Consider the following 25,068-nt stretch of genomic DNA (forward strand, 5'->3'; position numbering starts at 1 on the left):
TAATACAGAGTGGGAGTTTCAGAAAGTGTGGTTTGGGGGTTTAGCTTTGAACAACCAACTAATAATTACAGCATTTTGCACATGGGTTGTGTGAGAAGCCTTGTTTTCTTTTTTTCTGAGAAAATAATTCTGTGTCCAACCACATATTTCAAGCCCTGCCTGGATAGTGTTTATGAGTGTGTTTTCTATCGTCACTGAAAGCCACAGAGGAGGGAAATAAGCATCAGAGCATCACTCACCTCACACTTTAGTAACTGGATGCCCTCTAGCGAGGCTGCCACTGCTCTCAGATCTGTCAGTCCTTATTTATATGGAGATATGTGACATTTCCATGTGTCAAGTGTGACAATGGTGAGTTCTGGCCCAGAGCACTTTCTGCTGCCCAAGTCTTTCTCAAACTCCACTTATGCTATGCAGGGGTGTTTAAAAGCAGTTGTAGTGTGGCAATATTTGATTTGTTTAACTCAGTGAGGAGGTTTCCATTTTAAATATGTGGTGTGACTTCACGAGGCAGTTTGCAGGATGTGAGTTATTCTTCAAAACTGTAAGTGACCAATTTAAATATTTTAATATTAAATGCCTCATCAGTTTATGGAACTATTTGGGCTCTGTTAGTAAGACTCTTGGCATGTGAAAGCACACAAATGTTTGTTCTATTGCTTTACCCCATCCTCTTTTAAATGCCAAGATTGGTGAAAAGAAGCCGTTATTCCTCTGCAATGTTAGAAGTTGATCCTATTTATTGCTCTGAAAACAAACTCACACCTAATGAAGTGAGAGCACAGCACTCCTTGGCAGTTCCTTGGGTCTTTTTTTCCTAAGGCCAATTGAAGATTTGCCTTCGAGTGGGGCTGACAGGATTGTGGGACTGTACTGTGGGCCTGAGAGAAGATAAAGAACTTAGAAGTTGCATGGTGGAAATAAAATTGCCATGCAATTGGCATCCTTTGGAATATAACTTGCAAACAATTTTTTTCCTTCTTGAACTCTTTTGTATTTTATTAAAAGCCCAGTACCTTTTCATTTAAAAACATATTTCACTGGAAGTAATTTGCAATATTATCTCCTAAGCAGCTCTTGCCCTTAACAATGCTTTGATATTTAGGTGCTTGCCAAACACAAACTGCAGTTCCACTTTCCTTTTTGTGCAGCCTCTGACTCGAATGAACACTCAGACTGAAAACCAGGCTTCGCTGATGTTGCAGAGGGAGGATCTCAGCTGGATGCACACGTTGCAGCCATCCAAGGGGAATCTGCAAATGCCAGGTAAGAACCTGCTCTCCAGGTCAGCATGAAGGGAAAAAGGGATGCAAAGGATGAGGTTCACAGCCATCTGCCTCCCCTGGCCCTCACAGCTGCCCAGGCTGAAGAGGGGACAAGATATCCCTCACTATTGTGCAAACTAAAGCACCAGGAGACACTTGTTCTGTTAAACACTTGCAGGTTTTGTGCTAATTCAGCCACTGCTTGACATTCCAGACCTAAGAGATTAATGGGCAAACCAGAAATAACTTTTCCCCATTTGTAGTGTATATGGCAGGTATGATTGTGTGGCTTTTTCCTACTTTCCGAGGTCAGGTAATGGGATAAGAACAGGAAGAGAGAAGTGACACGCATCATAGGTAAACCACAGTCATCAATCTCTTCCTGTGGCAGCATGAAAAAAAAGTGCAATCACTCTTAATAGGCTCTGGGATTCCCCACAATCAACTAGAACTTCAAATTTCCCTTTCTGAAGGTACGTGGTTAGTACTAGAAACTTTTAATCAGCAACGTGGAAGAGGAATTACGTGACAGACTATTGCACGTAAGAATTCCTCTCTTAGAAAAAATAAAGGAAAGTAAGTGAAAATGCACTTAGTGAACCATTTAACACTTTAAAATAATTTTTGAGAAATTCAGAAGTAGCACGCAAAGTCCTTAACTTGCAAAACAGTTTTATTTCACACTTATACAAAGTTAAGACATTTTAAACCACTTACAATACTACAGATCACATCAACTGCCACCGACTATGCTAATAGGGAACTTCTCAGGTCTCTGGAATTTTACAGGCTTTGAAAGTTTTAAAACAGATCGTCTAATCAGGACCCAAGGATAAACCCTCCTGCAGAGCCACATAATTGGATGTCAGGTTGTGTCCCCTCTGTCCCCATAACACAGAAGGCAGTGTGGCTCTCCAGTAAGTCCCAGATTGACAGTATGTGCAAGAAATACTCAAGAAAAGGAAGGTGCTCCTAAAAAAACCAAACCCAAACCTGTGATGTGTGAAATGAATTTGGATTGCATGGATCTAAATACATTCAGTGTTTCACAGATATCCACGGTGAGCTGTTTTTTCACTTCAGCTGTGAGTCCTCCTTTCAACTTAACTGTTAACAGCCAAGGACAAAATGTACTCTAGTGCACCACAGAACTGAACTTTTTAGGTACCTAAAATTCTGAAGTAATGGCAGCTCTAATGTCTGGGGAGTAAGAACAATGGCACAACATGTTGCCTGGTTATACAATAAACTTTGGTGACCCAAGCACGTTACATTCAAGTTTCATTCAGGTTTTGGGTGACCAGATAAACAGAAGAACATCTATGGATGGCACACAGCTCCAAATGAAGAACCAAGGCTGGTTAGCTACATTTGCTTCCCATTAAGTCCAAAACTAACTTGCTATGAGAAAACAATATTTCATACAGAAATACAGACAGACTTGCAATTCATTTTAGAGTCTCTCATGGAAATAAACAAAAGGAGACAAATACCAAAAGATAACCTAAAAGCCTCAAAGGGAATAAAAAAAATACTGTGCTTGTCCCTTTAATCTGTAGCCTTAGGAAAGTCCAAGTGGTCTTTCCCAGCAGCAGTGGGAATCTTTGCATCTTAAGTGAGAAGTCTTTTAGTGAAATAGTAAAACACAGCGTATTTTGTCCAAAATGGCAACTGGGGAAGTTGTTGTGGGGGAGAGAAAGGGACCCTGCCTTGCAGGTTCAGTCCATCCTTCCTTTTCACTTCTGCAGTATCTCATTTTAACAATACTGAATACTGCAGCCCCCTCTTCCCCAATTAACTTTGTTGAAAAAATAATGAAGCAAAAAAAAAAAAAAAAAATCTGTCCTTCCTGACTTTATATGACAGAAAATTTGCAGGAGACACAAGCCCAGTTTTTAAGTCTTTTCCAGGTTATCTTTTGGAACAGCTGTGTAGCAAGGCAACAAATATTAATATAAGCTAGTTTTCTTCATGATTCTCAAGAATTCTTGCTCACTTACTTCTCCATCTCCATCTCGATCAGCTTCATCGATCATTTCCTACAAAACACATTGGACATTTGATCAAGCACTGGACTCAAAACACAAGATAATCCACTCATTAAAACAACAATCAATCAGAAGCACTTCATGTGAAAACATAACTGTGTTTGACTGGCCCTTCCTATTTTTGACCTCTCAAACCTTTTTGTATAGGCATAAATTTCCACCCCGTCTTTAGGAGCTACAGGATAGCTCTGTGCCTGTTAGGCAAGCTCTGGTAAATCAGAATTTACCTGAAGTTCTTCATCTGTTAGATTTTCTCCCAGCTCCTTGGCAACCCTTTTCAGGTTTTTGAATGAAATTTTTCCTGTCCCATCATCATCAAATAATCTGAAGGCTTTCAAGATTTCTTCCTGTGAATCCTTTTCGCTCTAAAACAAGAGCAAAACACGTATTAATTAGAAAACTCCTGACTTCAAGCTGCTTATGCTGTCACAAGAATTTCTACTAAGAATTCCTACCATTTTTTGTGTCATCATGGCCAAAAAGTCTTCAAAGTCGATGGTGCCACTTCCTTCCTTGTCAATGTCTGCTATCATTTTCTTAATCTCTTCCTTCTTTGGCTCAAAGCCCAAAGCCCTCATTGCAACCTGCACCAAAAACCAATTGTTAGAAGGCCACCAAAATTAAGTTGTAAGCAGCTGAGCTAAAGCTTGTTTCATTTCCTTGTCCAAAAATGTAATAACAATTCACTGCAATGAAAACACCTTGGTATCTCTTACCAGATTCTTTCATCTTTCCAAACAGAAATAGTGTAGGCTTGATATTCTGAAGATTATGTTCTTCCTACATGGTCTAGTGGAAATCCATAGTTAATTAACATTAGGCAGAAATTTTCCTGCTGAACACTTTTCTAATGGAAAGTGTCAATTCATCAGAAAATTGTGTTTTCTGACCAGTTCTTTGCAATGGGACAACTTGAAAAAGTTCCTTTTTGTTCATTTTAGAGGGCAACACTTTCTATTGTAAAATATCTACTGTTTTGAATTTATTTTGAAAAAGAAAACACCATTAAATGGTTGATGCTAAAACAAGTCAGTCTCTTTTAAGAACTGTACTTTAACATGTATTATCTGCATTCAGGGAACACGCTGTCCTTAACCAAGTACTTCCAAGTAAATCCTGAGCTAAGCCACAGGCTTAGGTAACTCGTGCAGAAATTGAGGCAGAGTCTGTGTATGTGAGAAATCAAGGTCAGGGAGATAATTAAAAGGTTCACAGAGAAAAGGATAAGACACATAAAAACACAGGGAGAGAACTGAGAATAATCCTCTCCCTTGTACTACTGGGTGTATGCAAGTGCACACACACTACGTGAATTGCTACTGAAATGAAACTCAGATCCCTCTTTTGCTCTTTTTTAAATTAAAAACCAGGTAATTTTTTGATTACATATATGCAAATGTGGTTGTAGCCTTCCTGAATGTGTGCAAAACGTGTGTTTAGTTCTGAGGTGAAGAAAATATTCGATATTCTGGCATTCATCCCAGAACAACAAAAGTCCATTTCCCAGAAACAACCATCTCAGTCATGAAAACTGAAATGTGTACTGCATGTACCTAAACACAGGAACTGTTTAGTTCCTCTAATGCTCAGATAGTTCCAAGTTATCAGACCTAAATATTCACATATGAGAGAAGCCTGTCTGCTCTGAAGCATTACATGCAGGGTACACCACGTAATACACCCCAAATTCAGTCATGACAGCAAGCCATTACTCTTGTTCATACTCCCAAAGTATTTTAAAGTAGGGCTGGACAAGCAGAAAAAGCAGCTACAGTTTTAAGATCAAAGGTATTTTCATACAAGGGGAAAAAAAAAAGTTTGAAAACCTTAAGTTCTTTGATGTCGATGCTCCCGGATCCATCGGTGTCAAACAAATCAAAAGCTTCTCGGATCTCCTGCTTTTGCTCTTCTGTAAGTTCAGGCTTCAAGCCACTTTTCTTCCGCTGGGCTGTAGCTAAGCCAGGTTTTCTATAGTTGGATGCCTTCAGAAAGTAAGGGAGACAGCAGATAAGAAACAGCCCATTCCAGGGAGAATTCAAAATACATTAAATTATAAATAACAAAAGTAAAACCGTAGCAGAAGTGAGAGACATTCCTTGCTGCAAGTGGCAGACACTGGGGTCTCTATGCTCATTTCTTTGGTTATTCTAAAAAGAATACAAGCAAAGACTTTGTTCCTGGGAAATGTGCATTTGAGCTTCACGTTTTTTGTTTTAAACAGAAGGAGTTTTGAAGACTGAAGGAGTAAAGCCAGGAGAACAGGCAGGCAGACTGAAAATGAACACCCCACTGAGGAGACTTAGGACCCTCTGTACCTCCTGCGGTGGCCTGGATGTGTCAGGAGTGGTTTCACCTGGAAAATGTGAGTCCATCATCCTCACAGCTAAAAAAGGTGGTTGCACAGGGTCCCGACTGTGAATGGCACACAAATTCAGCCACTCCTCCAAGCCAGCCCCGAGATGGGGATGTCCCAGAGCACCTGCTCTGAGGGAGCAAAGTGTAAAGGGAGCTGTGCAGCTCCAGGCTCCCTGTCCCCCGAGTAGGAGGGAGCTGTGCAACAACGTGTTCTGGGAGATGCGAGATCAACACGAAATCTGTCCCTTAAGGAGCACTAATCTGCTTGTGCTGAGCTGGTACATCATTATCCAGGATAATTCTGAGACCTTTCCTGCCTCTAAGTGTGAACTGTACAGTACAGGGTCTGTGGGTCCCTCCCATCCACGGAGCTAGAAAGATGTTTTCCTCAAGTCCAGTTTCGTTTTTAAATCACCAGCAGACAAATTTTAGTCCTTCAGTCTTGAATCTGCACAGAAGGAAAGGCAGTCCCTCCCATCCCCAGCTTCAATTGGTTGGGCTTCATAAAAGTAAATAAACACCAAGCAAGAAATTTGTTACCTAGCTACTGCTAACCACTTTCTTATCTCAGCTGAATTGGTACCATTTTTCTGGCTGGGATCACTCTCTTAAATTCTCAATGTGTAACACAGAAGATCCCATTTTCTTGTAGTTAACCGTGAAATTTCTTTTTTTTTTTTTAACGCGATTTGTCCCGCCCAGGTTGATTAAAAAGCAGTTCGTCTGGCTTTTCCCTGCTATTGACACGAACATCAGATTTTTACCCTTTATATGCCGCTCTGGCAAAATCCCACGAGAGATCTCTTTCCTGACTATAGAGCCTTATCGTTCCCTTTATTCCAGGTCTGAGCTGTACAAATCCCTTCCAGGTTCCCGCTCCTGGCCTGGCCGGTGCCATCCCAACCTGCCACCGCGACAGCACGAAGCGGAGGAGCTCAGCGAGCCGTGCCCAGACGAACCAGGCATGTTCCCCCCGGCTTGCGGAGCGCAAGTGCCGCATTTTGCGAATCCCAGTGTTTTTTCGGGAGCGTTTTCCATGGTGACAGAGCTGGGGGGGGGGCGGAGGTAACCAGGCGGCAACGGCGGCCTGGGTGGAACCTTGAGAGGGGTTTGCAGGTTGGCGGGGAGGCGGAGGGACTCGGGGGGAGTCGGCGGTGGGAAGAGGAGCCTGCGGGGGAAGGAAGGGAAGGAAAGGAAGGAAAGGAAGGAAAGGAAGGAAAGGAAGGAAAGGAAGGGCGCGCTCACCATCCAGGCGGGAACCATCCGGGACGGGACCGGGCGGGACGCACCGCAACAGACACGCGCCAGCCGATCGGCCAATGGGCGAGCCGGACGCGCCGCGGGACCCGCCCCTCCGCCCAGCACGGACCAATGGCGCCGCGCCGTGCCCGTGATTGACAGCTGAGAGCGCCGCGGGACCCGCCCGCGGAGCAGCGGCCGCCGTGTCCAGGCAACTGGCGTGTCCAGGGAAGCGCCGGGAAGCGCCGGGAAGCGCGCACACACCGGTGAGACACCCCACCTGCACCCGCACCCGCCGCCGAGCCACCGGGCCGGCCCTCCGCACCGCAGGAAGCGGCCGGGCCGCCGCCACGGCAGTTCCGGGGTGCCCGCTGCGTCCGCTCCAGGCTGCTTCCCCCCCTCCGGCGGTCCGGGAAGCGCTTCCTCTCCCTGTGAAGATTAGGAGATAGTGTTCAGAGGGACTTTCGCTGAGTGGGGTGGAAACATGAGCTTTTTGGATTTTGGACTAGCTGCGCCGAGGGGCCTTCAGGGAGACGGAATAAATGATATGATGGATAAATTCCAGTACCTGAAGGGGGCTTACGGGAAAGATGGGGCAGGACTGCTTACAGGACAGGACAAAGGGGAATGGGTTCAAACTGAAAGAGAGCAGGCTTAGAATAGTTTAGATATTGGGAAAAAATTAGATATTAGGGAAAAATTCTTTCCTTCGAGGGTGGTGAGGCCCCGGCACAGGTTGTCCATAGAAGCTGTGGATGCCACATCCCTGGAAGTGTCCAAGGCCAGGTTGGATGGAGCGCTGAGCAACCTGGCCTAGTGGAAGGTGTCCCTGCCCATGGCAGGGGGGTTTGGAAGGGGATGATCTTCAAGGTTCCCTCCAACCTAAACCATTCTGTGATTTGAAGCTGAGTATAAAAGGTATAGGGCTCAGGGTTCTCAATTCTTGGTGTGTATACTTTGTAATTCAAAAAAGGAAGTTTTAGTTTAATCCAGGACTGTGGTATGGAAGAGATTTTGAGGAAAAGAAGATTTATTTTTGGCGTGTTTAAAATGAGTAGTAGATCAAAAATTTAAAACCTTGGCAGTTTATGAGGTATTTAGAAGTGGCATTGCTTTTCATGCATGCATAAAGTATTAATGTGTGCTAAATAGACTAGATAGAATTGGAAACAGATAAGTTTAGTTTTCCAGACTTTGAAGATTAAGCCTTCGAAAGGTACAACTATTGGTACCAAGAAGAATCTGTACAGAGCACTTGTGCCCATTCTGCTTTAATGAACTTTTGCCCTAAGTAAGGCAAATAACTGAAATTCCAGATAACAGGTCAGGAGGGACATGGTAGTTCTATACAGTCTGCAATGCTTCAAGTTGAAGAAACTGTGGGAAGAAGGCCAGAAACGATTCAATGGCATTTTAGCAACACACCATTTCAGCAATTGTATGCATTGATGTCTCATAATAAGTGCACGGGGTAAAAGAATTGTTTTATACAGAGCAGAGCTGTGTTCAGGGTTAGACTGCTAAATTACTTTTTTGGGGATCTGTGCTCTGGCTTGCTGTGAGGTTGGGTCAGTAAGTTTGTGTTCTGCCCACAGATGCTGCCCACTGCCCATGGCTTTCAGGGATGTGAATGCAAGGAGACATATTGGACTCCAGCAACTCTCATCCTTGGCATCGACTGGAAGAGCATTTCTGGGGCCAATGAAATCTCATAAATTCATTGTGGATGAAACCACCAACCAATGCACATTGATTTGTTCTGCTGTTAGACTGATTGAAAGTTTGGATTTGACTAGTGCTGCTGGACAGCTTCTTAATGAAACCATTCAGGCACAGAACAAGGAGTTTAGGACTGGGATGAGTACCCTGTTGTTCCTTGTTGGTGCGTGGAGCAGTGCCGTGGTGGAGTGCCTCCAGCAGAATGTTCCTGTTTCAGCAATAGTGTCTGTGATGTCTGAGGGGTTGAACTCTTGCTGTGAGAGAGTCCAGTGTCTCCAAATATCAATACATGATGTAAAAAAAGAGCTGTGTTCTAGCAGAGTTAGGCCAAACGCTTTTGAATGCAAAGCTTGCCAAGTTGGATGTGACAGTCTTCTAAATCCTCAGGGTTTGCTGTATTTTCAGAAATGTATTTCTGAACCAGAAGTAATTTCAATGAGTTGTTGTTCCCATCAAGGAGATGATTGTCATTTTAACAAGGGCCTGGTTTCACCCTTGGTTGGCTTTGGTTCAGCAGCTTCTCTTGTCAAACCAGAGGGTGACAGAAGTTCATCTGTGATTTCTGGAAGTGGTGTTATTTCATCCAGCTGTATCAAACAGAAGTTATCCCACAGCAGACACTTCAGCACTTTAGGAAAAAGCCATTTTTCAGGTCAACAAGGTAATTTTCAGGAATACCTTTTGAAACCATCAGCAGATCCGTGTGAATGCTCTGATTTAGGACACCTGGCAATGGCTCTGAGTCATGGAAATCAGACTGGTGTGAAACTGCTCCAGAGCATTGCTGAGTATCAGCAAGAGAGAGCAGAGTGCAGGGGCTCTTCCCAGCTTAATATCACAGGGATTGTGACATGCTCTTTGCTGGGCCTGCCTGAAAGCTATTCCTGTGTCTCTCAGGGCTTTGTCACATTAGTGTCACCAGAACAAGCCAAAGTCATCAAACACTTTAAGGACAAATCCCTCCGGATCCTGCTGGTGGATGGTGACCTAACGGAGCAGTATCGTCACTTAGGTTTTAACAGACCACATAACATAAGGACCATATTGGAGCATCCTAACCTAGAGGGAGGCAGGGCAGGAGACACATGGCTAAGCAGAATGTTAGATATTATAGTGAGCTTTGAAGTAAACCTAGTTTTGGTCAAAGGAAGCGTGTGCAGAAACTTACTGGACAGATGCACCGCAAGCAGGATACTGGTAATCGGTCCTGTGCCTCGGGGTGTGTTGTGTGCCTTTGGGGAGGTCACTGGTGCCCAGCCAGTGACGTACCTGAGCCAGCTGAACCCTTCCTGTGCTGGGAATGGGGCCCAGGCGGAGCTGTGGGAGGCCAGCGATGGGCGTGCGATGGACCTGGGTGAGCTTGTGCCGGTCCGGATCAACGTGCGAGGCATCCCCCTGCTCACGGCCGTGCTCACCACTGCTGTGGCTTCCAAGGTGCAGCTCCTTGAGGACCAGTTCTGGACTTCAGTGTATCGACTCCACCATGCTTTAAAAGATGGGAAGGTTTTTCCTGGGGGTGGTGCAGTGGAGCTCTTGTGCCTCAGCCACATCCAGGTGCTCACAGAGCAGCCTGTGCGACCAGCAAAGGCTGGGAAAGAGTTTCCCAGTCCTTGGCTGGCCACACCTGTGGCAGAGTATAAATCCCTTGTGCTCCAAGCACTAGCAAGTGGCTGGAAGAGGTACCTTTCCGTGGTCATGTGTAACATGGCAAAGGCTCCGTCGGAGTTGGAAGCGCGTGCATTAGTGGATCATCACCTCAAGAAAGCAGTGGATTGTGGCTCTCCCTCAGCATATATATTGGAATTGTTTAGAAGAGGTGATGTGCTTGGGGGTGGCTCTGGTCCCTTTGCTGACCACGGCGAGGGTTTAAAGGTTTACGATAACGTTGCAGCCAAGACAGAGGCGTGGAGGAGAGCCCTGGACTTGGTGCTGCTGGTGCTTCAGACTGATGCCGAAATTATCACAGGCCCCAGAAGGAATGAGCTGTTGAACTCGCCTGTGTCAAGGGAATTTATGTTCTTCTAGGGCTTTGCAGTCCCTGAGTCAGCGGGAGAAGTCCAGGTTCAACTTACATGTCCTCCTAATTTATAAAGCAAACACTGAGATGTGATTATGACTTTAGAGCGTAACAGCAGAAATCAGAATGAGAGACAGTCACAGGGTAATTTCTTGTTTCTAGAAATGGGAATTAAATAACAAAAATCAGTTATGAGCTTACCTCTAACTCCAGCCTACTAATATTGTCTGTATAGAAGTCTCCTAGTGTCTTCTAAAGAAAGGTAGGGACTTCTTACATGACATTGGTGTGCTTGTGTTAAATTAAAGAATATATATAATGTAATTAATTATGAATTAATACCTTGTTCTTAATTTCTGTACATTGCAAGCATAAGAGTTAAACTTGAGTGTTACATTTTACACTAAGAGATCATATTAATAGATTCTATTTTTGTATATTTATATGGTCCATATATCTCCTATTTTCCAATATATACCCATTGGAATTTCTCTGGATTTGACAAATTCATGCTGAATCCTTCCTTTTGGTATTATAGACTGGGTGTATCTCCACAAAATTTTCAATTTTACATCACGAACTGGATTTTTAGGTTGTTTCCTTGGGGTCTTTCAGTTATCTTTGTTGAGAGGAAAATGATCTATGTTTTAGTTGTTGGCTAAAAACCGTAAACAGGTCTATCGTGATTGAGGCAAGGCATTTTTACTGTGTTACAGCACTCATAATTTGGAAGCAGAGCCCTGAAGAACTGGCACTTCATTGCAAGAAAGAGGTGTGTAACTATGGAGATTTTTTTTTTTCTGACCTTGGCATTCTGAATCATACTTAAAGTGAAATGTCTCAGTTCTGGTGAAAACAGAACAGAAAACAAATGGAAATGGTGATGTTAAAGTGTATTCTTGCTTTCAGGAACTTTCTCATTAAACTGCTGATGGCTGGCATACAGATGATGAAATTCACCCTCAAATAAGGTTTAAATATGTAGAGAGATCAGTATGTACATTAAAGTAGTGTTATATCTTTGACCTGAAACAGCAAATCTTTTGGTTTTCTATCAAACTCCAGAATTCAGTGGATTTTGGGAAAATCTCATCAGTACTGTAGGGGTTTATAATTTTAATTTGGAACAGTATTTCCTAGCAGCATAGGGGTCTAGTTATATGGAAGTTTTGATCAGCCTGCAATTACATTTTCATTATTAATCAGTTGGCACATTGATGTTTAACTGCTTGGTGTGCTGAGACACGAGAGAGAAAGAGTCTGGTAGATCAAAAGAGGCAAAAGAAGCTGTTAAGTGAGAATGAAGTGGAAACACAGCATATAAATAAATATGAACAGACTCTGTGCTCTGCAAGGGTTTGCAGCTCATGTTTGGCTTTATACTGGGGTTTTTTTGAACCTCCCGTACTGAGAATTGCATAACCCCAGTTCCCAAGAAAAGATCCACTTGCACTTTATTTGAATAATAGAGTTAAGTGTGTTGTGGAAAAACTGCAGACATGAATTGTATTGAGGTGGTCCAAACATCTATTTATGGGGCTCTTAGACACCGAGAGCTGACGCACCAAGTGTTGAGAAAGTCCAACATGATGTAATTTTTCCAATCAGGCTTGTAAAAAGCACATAATGATATATTTAAATGCTATGATGCCGAAACCAGGACAAGGGGTTTTCTAAAAAGCTGTCAGACATGATATTTTGATTAATTAACACTTGCTTATCTACAGGCCCACGAAATGGAACATTTTATAAACTGGCTAGATGTTGTATCCTGGGTTACTTAAAATTATTTCTCCTCAAGGCATCCTCATCTGCAATTTGGAGTACGATATACTAGTGCAGTATAGTTCCCCAGCCTCAAATCTCCTAAACCTCTTTGCAACATGGAAGGAGATCCTGTGCGTGTCTGCCGTGGCACTCGGCGCCGGGAATGATTTCAACATCTGCCACGGGCGATTCCGGCTTCTGCCAGGCAGAGGCTCCTCCTCTGTGCACAAAGGCTGTTTGTGTAGAGCGTGATGCGATGGCAGGGCTAAACTTTTACATGTGATGTGCCTGGGAAATTGGGAAATGGCAGGGATTTCAGGGAAAGGATCGTCCCAAGGCATTGGCAGCATCTCACCCCCTGCTGAAACCAAGTCCTGGTCAGGTGCCTTGTTTCTCCCTTGCATCCCAGTGTCATCGTTTCCAGCTCACTCCTCCTGTTTATGGCTGATGACATTTTCTCTTTATAAGGCAAATTTTTTAGGTCTCTGCTCCTTGAGGATTTCCTGAAATGTGGTGGAGGGCTTAATCATGGCAATAAGACCCTTGTCCCAAGCTGGGCCAGCCTAGGGGGCACAGCCTGCCTTCATATCCTGGCTTTATAAGGACTGATAACCTGGTGATCAGTGGTTGTCAAGAGGCACCTGATAGTTTGCCTACTTCAAGTATACTGAAAATTGTGAACTAGAAAATGTAGGAGACAGTGGTCCCCAGGTAGACAAAGGAATGACTGGGGGAGACTGGGGGCTGGGAAGGTTAACGTAGTTGTGGAGCAGGGAGGGCTGGAGGAGAAATCTTGAACTCACAAGAGAGTTGGGAGAGTCAAGATGGTTTATTTGTACTGACCTCCTGCTGATATCCCAGGCCAGAGCTGCTGGAGAGGCTGGGAGAACATTTTCCTTTTTCTTAGTGGGAAGAGGGGTGGAGAGGGGAATCTAATCTAGGAGAAAAGTTACGGAGTGACAAGAGATTTTCAGCTCTACTCCGAAGGACAACTGGCAGACCTGAGTCATCCCATCAGTTACATCATCAGCAAAAGATCATTCTTACAGCACCAAGACCTTCTTCCATGAAAAGCAGGTTGGCTTCCCATAACCAACTCAGGCAGGACATCTCTAGAGGAGTTGAAACAACTCTACCAAGTATCAAGTGAATTAAATGTATTTTTATGTGGTTTTTTTTAATCTTTTTTGTGTTTAAACTCTAGAATGCCCTGCTACATAGAAGTGCCATACTCAAATGTCACTGAGCTGCTCCTTCTGGAACCTGAACTGCTGTGCACTACAGGCATTTCTGGGAGTAACAGAGACTCACTACAAGCCTTACAATTTGCATAAGGCAAACTGACAGGGAGTCTTAAATTGTTGTTTTTCTACAGCTGCTGTAAAACAGGGATCTAGTACTGACCACCTGTAAGTGTGGTCTGTTTTTTTAATCAGAACCACGGGCTTCATGGGGTATTCTTTACTTTTGGAAGGACCAGGTTGTGACTGTGTTCAGAAGTGTGGCAAGGTGATACGTTTGCTTTGCCCCTTGTGCGACTTCTTTGTGTTAATTCTTTCCCTGGGGAGTTAAGCTGGATTTTTAGCTTTTGGTAGCTTCCAGAAAGGCCTTTTCCAACCTTAAGGATTCCATGATTCTATGATTCTGTGAATGTGACCATCCATGCTGCTGTTTCTACAGCTCTTTTTCCACAGCCACTTGTAGAAGTGTCACTTACTCATAGCACTTTAAGACAGAGGGAATATATTCCAGTTTTATTCCTCTCTCTCCATAGATCAGCGATCCTTTGAGACAATTCCACACCAGCACAGAGCATGGTTTGTATGACCTAATTTGGAAAAGTCAAAAAATTGGACTAAATTCTGCCACTTTCCACCAGCATTGCTGCGTTAATTAACCATTTATTGCAAAGGTGCAGGACCAAGATCTTTTTCTTTCAAGGTGGTGTGTTAACCACGAGTAGATCTGCAGTCTTAAAGGGCTTTTTCTTTGTAGATCATGTTCCTCCAAGAACTAATGTCCACAGGGATGCCTTCAGCACAGTTGAAGGGAGAGAACAGCTCAGGTACGTGCACAAACTAGAGACTGGGTTTGATACTGAATGGTGGAAGGAAGAAAAGAACACATTTCTCTGCTTTGGCTTCCTACCCGTTGATTCTGCTGGTAATGTCCATTTCTTTAGGTATTTGAAAAACACTCCTAGTGGTGTCTTGAGCTGCATTTCAGTGATGGTTTGCTGTGAGTGCTGGGATTCAGTTCGTTGCATTATGTTCCTGAAAACTTTGTAGGGACAAGGATGGTTTGGGACAGAAATGCTTCCCTGAGTGGAGGGAAATAATAATTCCCCAACTTCTCCTCCCACATCAAGCCCCTGATGATCCTTGGGGAGTGGCTTTTTGTCACATTTAATCCAAGCCTGGGCTCCCCAGCACCATCCCCAGCAGCCACGTGTTCCCGTGGTGAGCCATGTTTGGGAGGAATCCTTGAGTGCTTATCAGAGGGGTGGAAAGAAGGGCTGGGCCAGGATCATGCACAGATGGTGAAAGAGCTCCTGGGAAGGGGGGGGGGAAATCGAGGCCTGTATTTTGTTTCCCTGCCTAGCAGAGATTCAAAACAAAGAGCTGTTTAGATGAAAAGGAATTCTTTCCTTGGGGACCAAGTGCTACTCCAAACAATAGGATTATTTTTTCATTAATGCAAGAGCAGTAAAGATAGCATGCAGTTTTTATTTAGAAGTAATGGGAAGACTGGCCCCTGACTGTCTTTTATTCCAGCTCAAGTCAGTAGGATGGGGGTTAGTGTTGTTCACAACTTTTGTCTGCTGTGTTGTGAGACCAAATATTTAACCAGCATTGCAGATTTGGAGAGGTGACTAAAAATAACACGGTTGGTGAACTTATTTGTTCCCAAGGTGTGATCTGAGTCACTGCTTTTACTGACGAAACTTAAAACAAAAACAAACAACAGAACCCCCCTGTTTGTTCATACTGGAGAACCAGAAGAACTCCAGAGGAATACCTGTCTATTATTAGTAAATCCTAATTTTTTTTTTGAAGAACAGCAATCCCTCCAGTAAACTGAAAGGAATTTTGCCTTGTTTTGGGTATTAATTCCTGTATTCCACTTGCTGCTCCCTGCATTTGCAGTTCTGTCTGTGGGCTCCAGCTCAAAGATCCGCCTATACCATGCACATACTGTTTTAGGGGAAGTGAACACAATTCCACGTGCAAAATTCCATATCAGTATAATGTCTTTGATTCCCTACAGTGATGAAAATTAGACTAGTACCCCTGCAGCAATACTAATATATTGATTAGATCAGTTTAATTAACTGGCAAAGTCCTCCTATGTGACATTATTCCAGTTCCCTGAGTATGCCTTGCTCAAGGTGAAGGGACAGTTAGTGTTCAGAACTTCACTTCTCACTCTCTTCATCTCTCAGTTTATGTAAACACTGTTTAAATAACCATCCCAATTGTGTCATCCAAATCCTGGTTCAGGGGTACTTGCTTTCTGGAGCTGTTTAGCTGAGTGCTGCCAGAGGCCAGGAAACTCTGATATAATTGGCAATAAGAGAGCTTTACTGGAAAGGAAGCCCAAATGTATCTTTGTTTATCTGAAGTACCAGGCAGTTAACTTGAAAAATGGTTTTGTGTGTGACCCTGCCTATGCAGTTATTCTGTTTGACATCCCAAATACGAGAGCAGTGCTGTAGATAGGCTCTACAGAATTGCCAGATATCTGGTCAGTAATTGCTATACATGGAGTGGGTTACTGTGGGTAGGATGGGAATGACTCTCAAATCTCAGCTCCAGTGGTGGATGGTCAGGACTGTTTTCCAACAGAACTTGAGGAAGAATCCTCCAGCCTCCCAGATTCCACTCACGACCATTCATAGCACCAGTGAAACTGTGGAAGAAGAGAGGCTTTTCAAAGCCAGAAGAAGCTGGAGGAAATCCAGTGCCTCTTGTTTGTTTGAGTCTCATTATTAAACAGACTTATTAAACTGCTGAAGAAAGGTCTTCCAAAAATACAGGAGCTAGTTTAAAAGTATGTGACTTGTCTGGGCCAAGGGGTGCTGTTTGAATTAGCTGTGTTTGCTCACCTGTAAAACAGGACTGCAGACTGCCCTACAACAGGACACTTGGCATTTACTGCTCAGCCATGGTGAGAGGAGCCACTGTGCAAATAGGATGTTCCATTCCCTGCCCTCCCTCAAACACTCGTGTCCATCTCAGATAACAAGCTGAAATAGGGTTTGTTATGAATTGGATTTTCTTTTAAAAGGCCAATCAAGCTGTTTTTGTTCTGGTTTATGTGTTGCTATGAGCCACTACCACACATTCAGTTCTTCAGTGAGAATTCACAGATGCTTTTGCTGCTGCGCATGTGTGGCAAGATGTTATTTTGCTGATATGTTGTTCTCAGGAGACCGAAGGAGAAGGGGAAATCATACTTTGGTTATGAATTAATACAGGAACCAATCCCTTTTTTCATTAAAAACATCAGTGGAGTTTCTGTGGCTTTGGGGAGTTGGTCCCTAAGAAACAGATTATTGCAAAACCATGATCGTCCTTCCACCCTCTTCTGAATCCTGCTAAAGGGTGAATTTCTGATCATTTCTTAGTGGCAAGAAATGTAAAATTGAGGACTGCTACCACTCTTTCTCAGATGAACCTCTAATAAGCTCAAATAGCAGTAACAACTGGTTAATGATCAGATGGAAAACACTTCCTTCAGAGATGCAGTAGGTTGAGCTGTGCTTTACACTGAAGAATTTGATGAGGATTAAGAGCCCATCATCTCTAGGTTAGAGGATGTCTCCTGCAGGAAATGGCACTTAGGGAGAATGATCAGCTTTGAAAACAGTCGTATCCAACCTGTTTCTAATTTTTAAAACTGCAAACTCTTTAGAGAAGAAACTCTTCACTCTGTTCATATAGTATGTGACAAAATGAGGCCTTGGATAACAATCAGGGGTCAGAATTATTATAGCAATGAATGAGTGAACGTTTGATGTCACTTAAGATTTGGCTTCTTCACCTTCAAAGACATTTCTTTGATTTGCAAACCTGACAAAGCTGTTTGGATTTGTCAAAAATCCTTCTGCATTGCTTGGTACAGAATTCCCACAAGCCTGGACTCCATAAGGATAATATCTAGAACAGGGTAGTTCTTGGAGAGTAATAGTAAACTTTGACAGTGAACACAGTAGTTCTTTTTCGGAATATAGGGTGAAGATTAAACCACAGTAGTTATAATGTGCCAGGCAGAGCTATGAGTAGTCATAGAACATACAGTGCAAACTCAGTAGAGCAGAACACTTCCTCCACATAGGAGCTGGCAGGATGGAATGAATGTCATCCTTTTAAATACCTTGGAAATGAAACAAGACCTCAGTATATGTGTGGGGGTTTTGAGTTTCACTAATTCTTTTTAACATCTCTCTGAAAGAATTCCCCATAATCTGTAATCGTTTACTTCACATGTGATCTCTTTATTTGTGGCTTTAATATTAATCTCCAGTGTTGGATCTCTGTCTATTTGCCTTGGTCTGACAAAGGCATTAGAAGTTGCCCCTTGTCATGTTTCCTGTATCACTGATGTGATGCAGAGCTGGCTCAGGCATATTTGACAGGAGTGGTTTTAATACTGCAAGCAAAATATGAACAGACTTTGCTGCTACAGGTTTGAGGAAAATCCTTACTTGTTCAGTTTGGTTTTGTTGGGGTTGTTTTGGTTGTGGTTTTTTTTTTTTTTTTTTTTTTTTTTTTTTTTTTTTTTTTTGAAGTGGAAACTTAAATTGCTTTTTTCAAATTGTGCTTTCATCTGTGTCTGGCTCTTCCTCTGCTCTGTTTGCTCTTGAGTCCCCAAAATTAGCAAGAGTAATGTTCTAGTTTGCAGTGCAGTAGGAAAGAATAACTTGACTTTCTAAAATGTAATAAACAGTGCAAGACCTGGAACAAGTACAAAACCTTCAGACAAGGTGAAAGCCCCCAGAAGAATACCTCTATTCAAAATGTCTGTGGATGTCTGCAAATACTGCCAGGAGCTTAAGTCTTGTCCTTTTCCTTTCCAAACATGTGTATTAGGTTTTTCTTTAAAAATACATACTGTATCCTTGAACTCTTCCACGCTCCTAGTCAAAGACGGTAGTATTTCCTTTAGACTAGTTGATTCATAAATAAAATAAAATCTGTGAGACATTATTTTGGTCTTGCTTATTTCCCTTTTGTGATATTGGATGGAAAATGGTCTTTTTGAAATATCCACTCTTTAAAACCAGCATTAAAACCAGCTATTGAGGGTTACCTGGCTCGTCATCTCGGGGATTCCACTGGGTCTAAATCTTTTTCTAACTGAACTGATCCAGCCTTGTTTAAAATGCCCCTTATCCTCTGGGACATGTATGTGCTGTCCAGCACATCTTCTCCTGGTAGTCAGTGTCATGCTGAGTTTCTCCCATGGATGAGTTGTGGTCCCCAGGATGGTTGTCAGCCCACTGGGATGGCTCCATCCCCCAGAGCAGCCTTGCAGGATCTGGCCCAGTAAGGGACCTCACTCTGCAAAATATTCTATACCATGCCATTGATAATCAGCAGATAAATCCACTGTCAGGCTCCATGTCTGTCTCTGACCCGTGGGACCCACAGTACCATGGGGCTGCCCTCCCCTGTGCAAACAGCAGTCGTAAATTCATTTTTTAAGCCCAGGTGAATTGCTCTGCTGGTGCCTCTTTGTGAAGACAGAAGCAAGGAAGACAGAAGCAAGCTGAGGTAACTTTACCTTCAGCCTCTCTCTCTTCTTGCACTGCACTTTATCCCTCCATCGTGTTTTGTTTTTAAATGGAACTAATTCTAATCTTCCCTCCTCTTGTTTTTTTGCAACAAAATATCTGCTTCACAGAGAGGGTAGAAAGGGTTTATTTTGTGTAGGAAGCTCAGCTATAGATTTACTTTTCTACAATGCCCTTAGGTTAATGAGGATAAAACCCTTATATCACACCATCTGTTCTGTACCTATGTCTCTAAATGTACATGGGATGACTTAGACTAATATGCGTAGCAGATGACAGTAATTTCATCCTTAAACCTGAGCTCTGTCATTACTTTGGGGTCAAATATGATGGAGTGAGACACTGTCTGTTGTTTGGTGTGTCATTTGTTCCACCTGGGTGCCTCCCATCTGTTTGACTGTCCCAAGCAGAGGCTAATTTTGTAGCTGTACTGTTGCCAGCAGCCTAAGAAAGATTCTTTGTGGAATTTATTTACTCCTTTCTATTTGCCTTAAAATCACTGCTGATCAAAGCCTGAGTGTCTCTTTGTGGTCTGTTGAGAACAATAGCAAAAATTCCAGTGAAATTTAACTTGCTGGGAAGGAGTCATAAGTGGTCCAGGATTTACTCTTGGTTTGCTTTACTGTGTCACCATCTTTTATTAGCTGATAATTTCCTGTTCATTAATAACGAGACAGTCAAACAGCATCTCCTTTGCTGCAGAGATTGTCTCTACATGAGTAGCTTTTTGTATTAAAAGTCTAGGCAGGAGAGAATTCTTCCTAGACCTGCAAAATGTGTGTGGAAGGAAGGGATTAATACTGAGATGATGACCTTGTCATCTGATTTGGCCTCTTAAACCCTTTTGGATGTGCCAGGTGCAGAAATTCTTCCAGCCTATTTTCTTCCAATCCCCTCTGTATTCTGCTTCTAACAAAGTCCTGTGAGAACGAGTGCAACAGATGAGAAAATTAACTCAGATTTGAATCACATTTGACATTGGCAGGAAAGTGAGGGACTTAAAGCCAAACTCCACAACATCCTCAAATACAAAATATTTGGGATCAAGAGCCCAGTGTTTGCTTCTGAGAAGAACTAGGGCTACTTGTGATATTCTGCAATCAATCAGGACGTGCCAGTCCTGTAAAAGAAATGTCACTGAAAATGAAAACATCATTCTGAAGGCATTAATTGCATGTTCCTGATACTTCAAGCCATAATTAGAGATCGATATTATTATGGATGCTGCAGACTTTGCAGTAATCCGAAGCAATTTAGTTCCACAAGAAATTTTGGAGACGAGTAACCACTTGAAGCTTAAAACTGTTCCACTGTCATTATTGCTTTTAGTTTTCATTTTTAAATCTTGCAATTAGCGTTTTTAAAAAAATAACAAATAAAGCAAAAGGCAAATACAGACCAGCTGTGAAACACACAGGAATTGTTAAAAGCTGCATCCACGAGGATCTCTGGGAAGAGAGCCATAACACAACTAAGCATTCAGCCAGCATGATATAATTACAAATTAAACATCTCTAAAACAAATTTAGGATGAAAATAAAAATCCATCAGACCTCTGCTTGTTTCTTTGTTCTAGAAACCGGTATATTCGGTTCCCATTAATTTAAATAAAGGCTCATTGACAATGATATGGTGAGACATGATCTTTTTACACTTAGAATACAGTCTCTAATACTTTGTCATTTCTTGCTTTTATCTAAAGGAGCATTTTGCTTTTAATGATAGACAGAACCCTTAAGCCAGACTGGATCTGATGGCTCTTGGGACGTGCTTGAGGTAAAAACGCTTTCAGCACAGTCATTAAGTATTTGTAAGAAAAACTTATGTTAACGTTTACTGCTGTATTTCCAAGAGGAGAAAGAGTAACAAATGGAAACTTAAGTTACTTAAAAAGCCAGAGAAAGAACGCTGTAAATAAATGAAATGGACAATGACACAATGTTTAAGGTTATTGCTGAACAATTTTTTCATGTAAACCAGATTATTTTTTTCTACACATGCCCTTTCACAGAAAAATGTTACCCTCAGTTTTAGTGGTTAGATCCATATGTGAAATTGGTATTTCTCCATCAAAACCAGAAGTGTTCCTAAGAATTGAAGATGACTGTGATACAACAAAAGTCTTTAGAAGAAAATTTCTTCGTGAGGATCAGATTAATCATGAGACTGAATAAATTAGTTCCTCATGGAGGTTCAAAGTAGCTGCAGGAAAATGGTTTGACCATTTAGGTACAAAATAGTGCACCAAACATAACACAATTTTTGGAACCTTCATGATTTAAAACAAAAGAAAAATCCTCTCCCTTATATATATAATTTTAAATAAATAATCAGTTACTAAGACATTTTGAATAGGGAAAACTGAATTTTGTGCTTTGAGGATGAGCATAAACCAGTGGCTTTTAAGGGAAAGCTCATCAGGTGAGTTTTCTATGGACAGTCAAAGCCAATAAAGATGTCCATGGTAAACACAAGTACTGCAACAAGTGTAAGAATTCAAGCTTTTGTGCTTGCTGAGCCCATGTTTTGTTTTTCCCTTATGACATCGTTGCAGAAATAGGTCTAATTCACAATGTCATTGTGAATTCCTGTACTTGGTTTTGGAACTTTAACCCTGAATTGTTCTTCAGATTTTTTCAATACCTGCGAAGGGACATGATTTGGTTTCAGAATTCTGTCTGATGTGCATTGTAAGCTTTGCTTTGGTTATAACAGCTCTCATTTCTCACTGTGAGCCAGTTAACTGAAATTTCGTTTGTTATTAACAGAAAATCTGCTTTCTTCCTCTTTTTAGAAAATAACAGCTTATTACTGCTCGCTCTCCAAGAAAGAACAGGAAATTAGAGCTCTGAAATGGAAGTGATTTAAAAATAATAGTAGAAATGTAATGTAGTGTAACAACAAAGGTCATATTTCATGATTTTCCTGCTGTGTAACTCCGAAGCAGTGCACAGGTGAGATTCTTGGTCCTGTTTCAAGGTGGTGGAAGGATACCACCAGTGTAATTTCTTCACTAGAAAGGCTGGCTGGGGATATAATTGCTGTTATTGATATCCAGTCTGTTCACCTCCGTACTTCCCTCCCACTTCTCAGCTCTTCCTCTGTGTCCTAGGTGTGTTAAATCAGCAAGTCTTAGCACTGCTCTCAGCTGGGCTGTATTTTCTGGCTCTCTACCATCTGAAAAACTATCCTCTGGAATAAGAGTTCTGTGAGCCTCGGGGGACAACACGAACAGCCGCAGCCCAGAGCTGTTGTGCTTAGTCAACTTAAAATGACAGCTGCTGCAAATAACAATTAGAACTTGTTAACACCAATTCCATTGATGGCTGTTAGGAAATAAATACCTGCTTGTTCACTGGTTATTTAATTGAAGTAACACACAGACCGTGGAGCAGCCAACAGCAGCAGTGACTGGAGAGAGGCTATGAATCCGACTGACTTCCCCCAATTCCAATTCTTCAGAGACTGTTAACAAAATTATTGAGATTTTTTTCACTCTCCAGTGAATAAGAAATGCTGAGTAAAAGGATATTACATAAATTGGCTGACATTTGCAGTGGACTAGCTAATTCCTGTGGCCTCGTGTGTGTGGTGGCTGTGTGTGTGTGTGTGTGTGTGTGTGCACATGTGCCTGGTGTTGTCAGTGAGCTCCCGCCCCACTCCCCTTTGCTCCCAGGTGGTGGGAGACTGGATTTTGGGGGTTACGTAAGAGACAGTCTAGGAAAACATGCCGAGCTGTTTGGAATTTACCCTGGGCACCAACCTCCTTCCTCCATTGTGTCATGCACTCGAAAAAAAAAATTATTTTTTTGTTCTGTGGAGTGACGGGGTTGTGTCTCATCTGAAAAAATGATGTCTGTCTGTCTTGGGGAGGGAATTGGGTGTACCAGGAGACTTTTGCTTGCTTCTGCTTTCCATGGGCTGTGCCTGCAGTCCCAGGAGTAAAAACTCTCTTCCTTTTCTAACAACTGGGAATTGAAGATTAACAAGGGCAATAGTGGAGAAAAGAGAGATAAAAATGAGCTGTTGGGGCTGTATCTTTATACTGACCTACAGAGTGGGTCTAGTGACAAGCAAATGGGCAGCTGCATCCTGGGAAAGGGCTGGCAATAGGTACTGTGTCTACAGGTAGTTATTCTTTCTCCTTTCTGACGAATTATTTCCCTTAAAAAGCAATGTTGTGAGCTTATACTTTATGGCCAGTGAAGATGGGGTCATTTCTAGTGTGAACAGATTGATGTGAAAGCCATAAAACATGTCCCTGAGAAAGAAAGCCCATCTCATGCGCTTCAACAGGAACATCATTTGTTTGCTGTGTGGAACCCTCCCCTGAGCTGGGCTGATTCTGAATGCTGCTGCAGATTCCTACACATTTGTAAGGATTTTTATCCAGCAAGTTTTGGTTGGCCTGTTTTGAAACACCGGAAGCACGCTCTAGTAAATTTTTCTTTTACGCTAGTTTGGAAACGTGCAGTGTTATTTTATTACATGTGATTTTTCTCTTGTGGCCTAGAACCCTAATCCCGATTCCACTCAAGTTTCATAGCAAAGATCTTAGTGATATTTGGTTTTTCTTTCAAAAGTGCTCGGAATCAGACCTCTATGCCCTGCCTCTGCTTTGTAATGTATTGAAGATACTGGTTTTAAGAGTGGGGAATTTCTTAAATGTTCTGCTCTCAATCTTTTGCAGGTTGAAGTAAGTGACAGTTCAGCTAAAAACAACAGAGCAGCTAAATTACTCCCAGTACCACTGCCTTTTTTATGCTAAAATCAGTAGATCAAATTCAGACACAAGGTAAGCAAATGTAACTCCTTCCTTTACGCTCCTTTGTACCACATCTGAATTCTGGCCAGTTCCAGCTGGTCTCCGAAGATAATTGCATACAGTTTGTTCCAGTTTTTTCATCCCATTCCTTATAGCTTGGTTTGCCTTTCTTGCATGTAACCATCCTGGAAAAAAGACTCATGTCCGAGAGGTAATGGAATTGTGTTTTCTATTATCCCCATGTGGTAGTGATCCAAGCATTTCTTCAGAGACAGTACACAAAGCTGACATAAAGAAACTGAAATAAAAATAGTGAGAGACTGTTCAGTGCTGATCTATTTTGTATGTGAATGGAAGAACAAAGGTAGCTTTACTGCTTCTAACAGCCAAAACTATTCACCTCTGTTGCCTCCTAACACGCGAGATAGTAACACACGTGCTGCAGCTTTTTTCCTGGACCACTAGGAATTTGGTGGTGTGTTCTGGGCATGTGGCAGCCAAAACCCACGTGTTTACCCCTTCATAAAATTTCGGGGGCCTCTTTTTCTTCCTCTTTTCAGAAAAATTACTTCCATCTGCTAAGTATTTCCAGTTGCATTAAAAAAAAAAAACAACTGGATAAAGCTACAAATTATGCCTTTTTTTTTTTTTTTACACAAATCACTTCATTATTCACTGTCACATCTTTACTCAGTTGTCCTTACTGCATGTCCTAGACCCAGGCAGTTTCACATATGCGATACATGGAGCCAGGATTTCTAGTGAGAGCTGGCTGGGAACTCAAATGTCTTAAATTAAAACAATGGCCACCATCATCTGTTAAAATTGTCCAATGGATTTTTAAGGGATTTGGATCGAGGCCTGAATCGACTCCAGTTTTGGAGTGCTGAGATGTTTTATTGGTGCTTAACTTGGAGAGCATGGGAGATGTCTGGGAATCAACTGTTTAAAACGGTAGGCAAAGTAGAGATAACCCTAAAATATTAATTCCTCTAGAAGGTTATGTTCAGGGTGTTGAAGGTAAGAGTATAAGAATGACAGAAGAGGTTTGTCATCGAGCCAACAACTCCAGTGACATAGATTTAATTGTAAACATC

The 25,068-nt window shown here is 42.3% G+C and overlaps 2 protein-coding genes across 2 annotated transcripts; one reads left to right on the forward strand and one right to left on the reverse strand.

Annotated features, from left to right (window-relative positions):
* Window positions 1-1,920: 1,920 nt before the first annotated feature.
* LOC127478800 (uncharacterized) lies at window positions 1,921-7,044 on the reverse strand. Its single transcript, XM_051804956.1, has 5 exons — window positions 6,914-7,044; window positions 5,140-5,295; window positions 3,769-3,897; window positions 3,541-3,678; window positions 1,921-3,304 (listed from the first exon to the last, which is right to left on the reverse strand). The coding sequence occupies exons 1-5, from the start codon at window positions 6,929-6,931 to the stop codon at window positions 3,215-3,217; spliced, it is 531 nt and encodes a 176-aa protein (XP_051660916.1). The 5' UTR covers window positions 6,932-7,044; the 3' UTR covers window positions 1,921-3,214.
* Window positions 7,045-9,233: 2,189 nt separating this feature from the next.
* On the forward strand, window positions 9,234-20,982 carry BBS12 (Bardet-Biedl syndrome 12). The gene is made up of 2 exons (XM_051804949.1): window positions 9,234-11,415; window positions 20,909-20,982. The coding sequence occupies exon 1, from the start codon at window positions 9,359-9,361 to the stop codon at window positions 10,649-10,651; it is 1,293 nt and encodes a 430-aa protein (XP_051660909.1). The 5' UTR covers window positions 9,234-9,358; the 3' UTR covers window positions 10,652-11,415; window positions 20,909-20,982.
* Window positions 20,983-25,068: the final 4,086 nt, after the last annotated feature.

The sequence above is a fragment of the Manacus candei genome, unplaced genomic scaffold (assembly GCF_025592945.1).
Source record: "Manacus candei isolate 608988 ecotype Guabito, Panama unplaced genomic scaffold, ASM2559294v1 h1tg000062l, whole genome shotgun sequence".
NCBI lineage: Eukaryota > Metazoa > Chordata > Aves > Passeriformes > Pipridae > Manacus > Manacus candei.

What these genes read in the sequence shown, in the direction of transcription:
- LOC127478800 (XM_051804956.1), bottom strand. An exon ending in CCATGATGACACAAAAAATG is followed by an intron (nt 3,679 to 3,768) that starts GTAGGAATTCTT and finishes CTCTTGTTTTAG; the next exon opens with AGCGAAAAGGATTCACAGGA. An exon ending in TAACAGATGAAGAACTTCAG is followed by an intron (nt 3,305 to 3,540) that starts GTAAATTCTGAT and finishes TGTGTTTTGTAG; the next exon opens with GAAATGATCGATGAAGCTGA.
- BBS12 (XM_051804949.1), top strand. Translation starts at nt 9,359, where the DNA reads ATGGCTCTGAGTCATGGAAATCAGACTGGTGTGAAACTGCTCCAGAGC.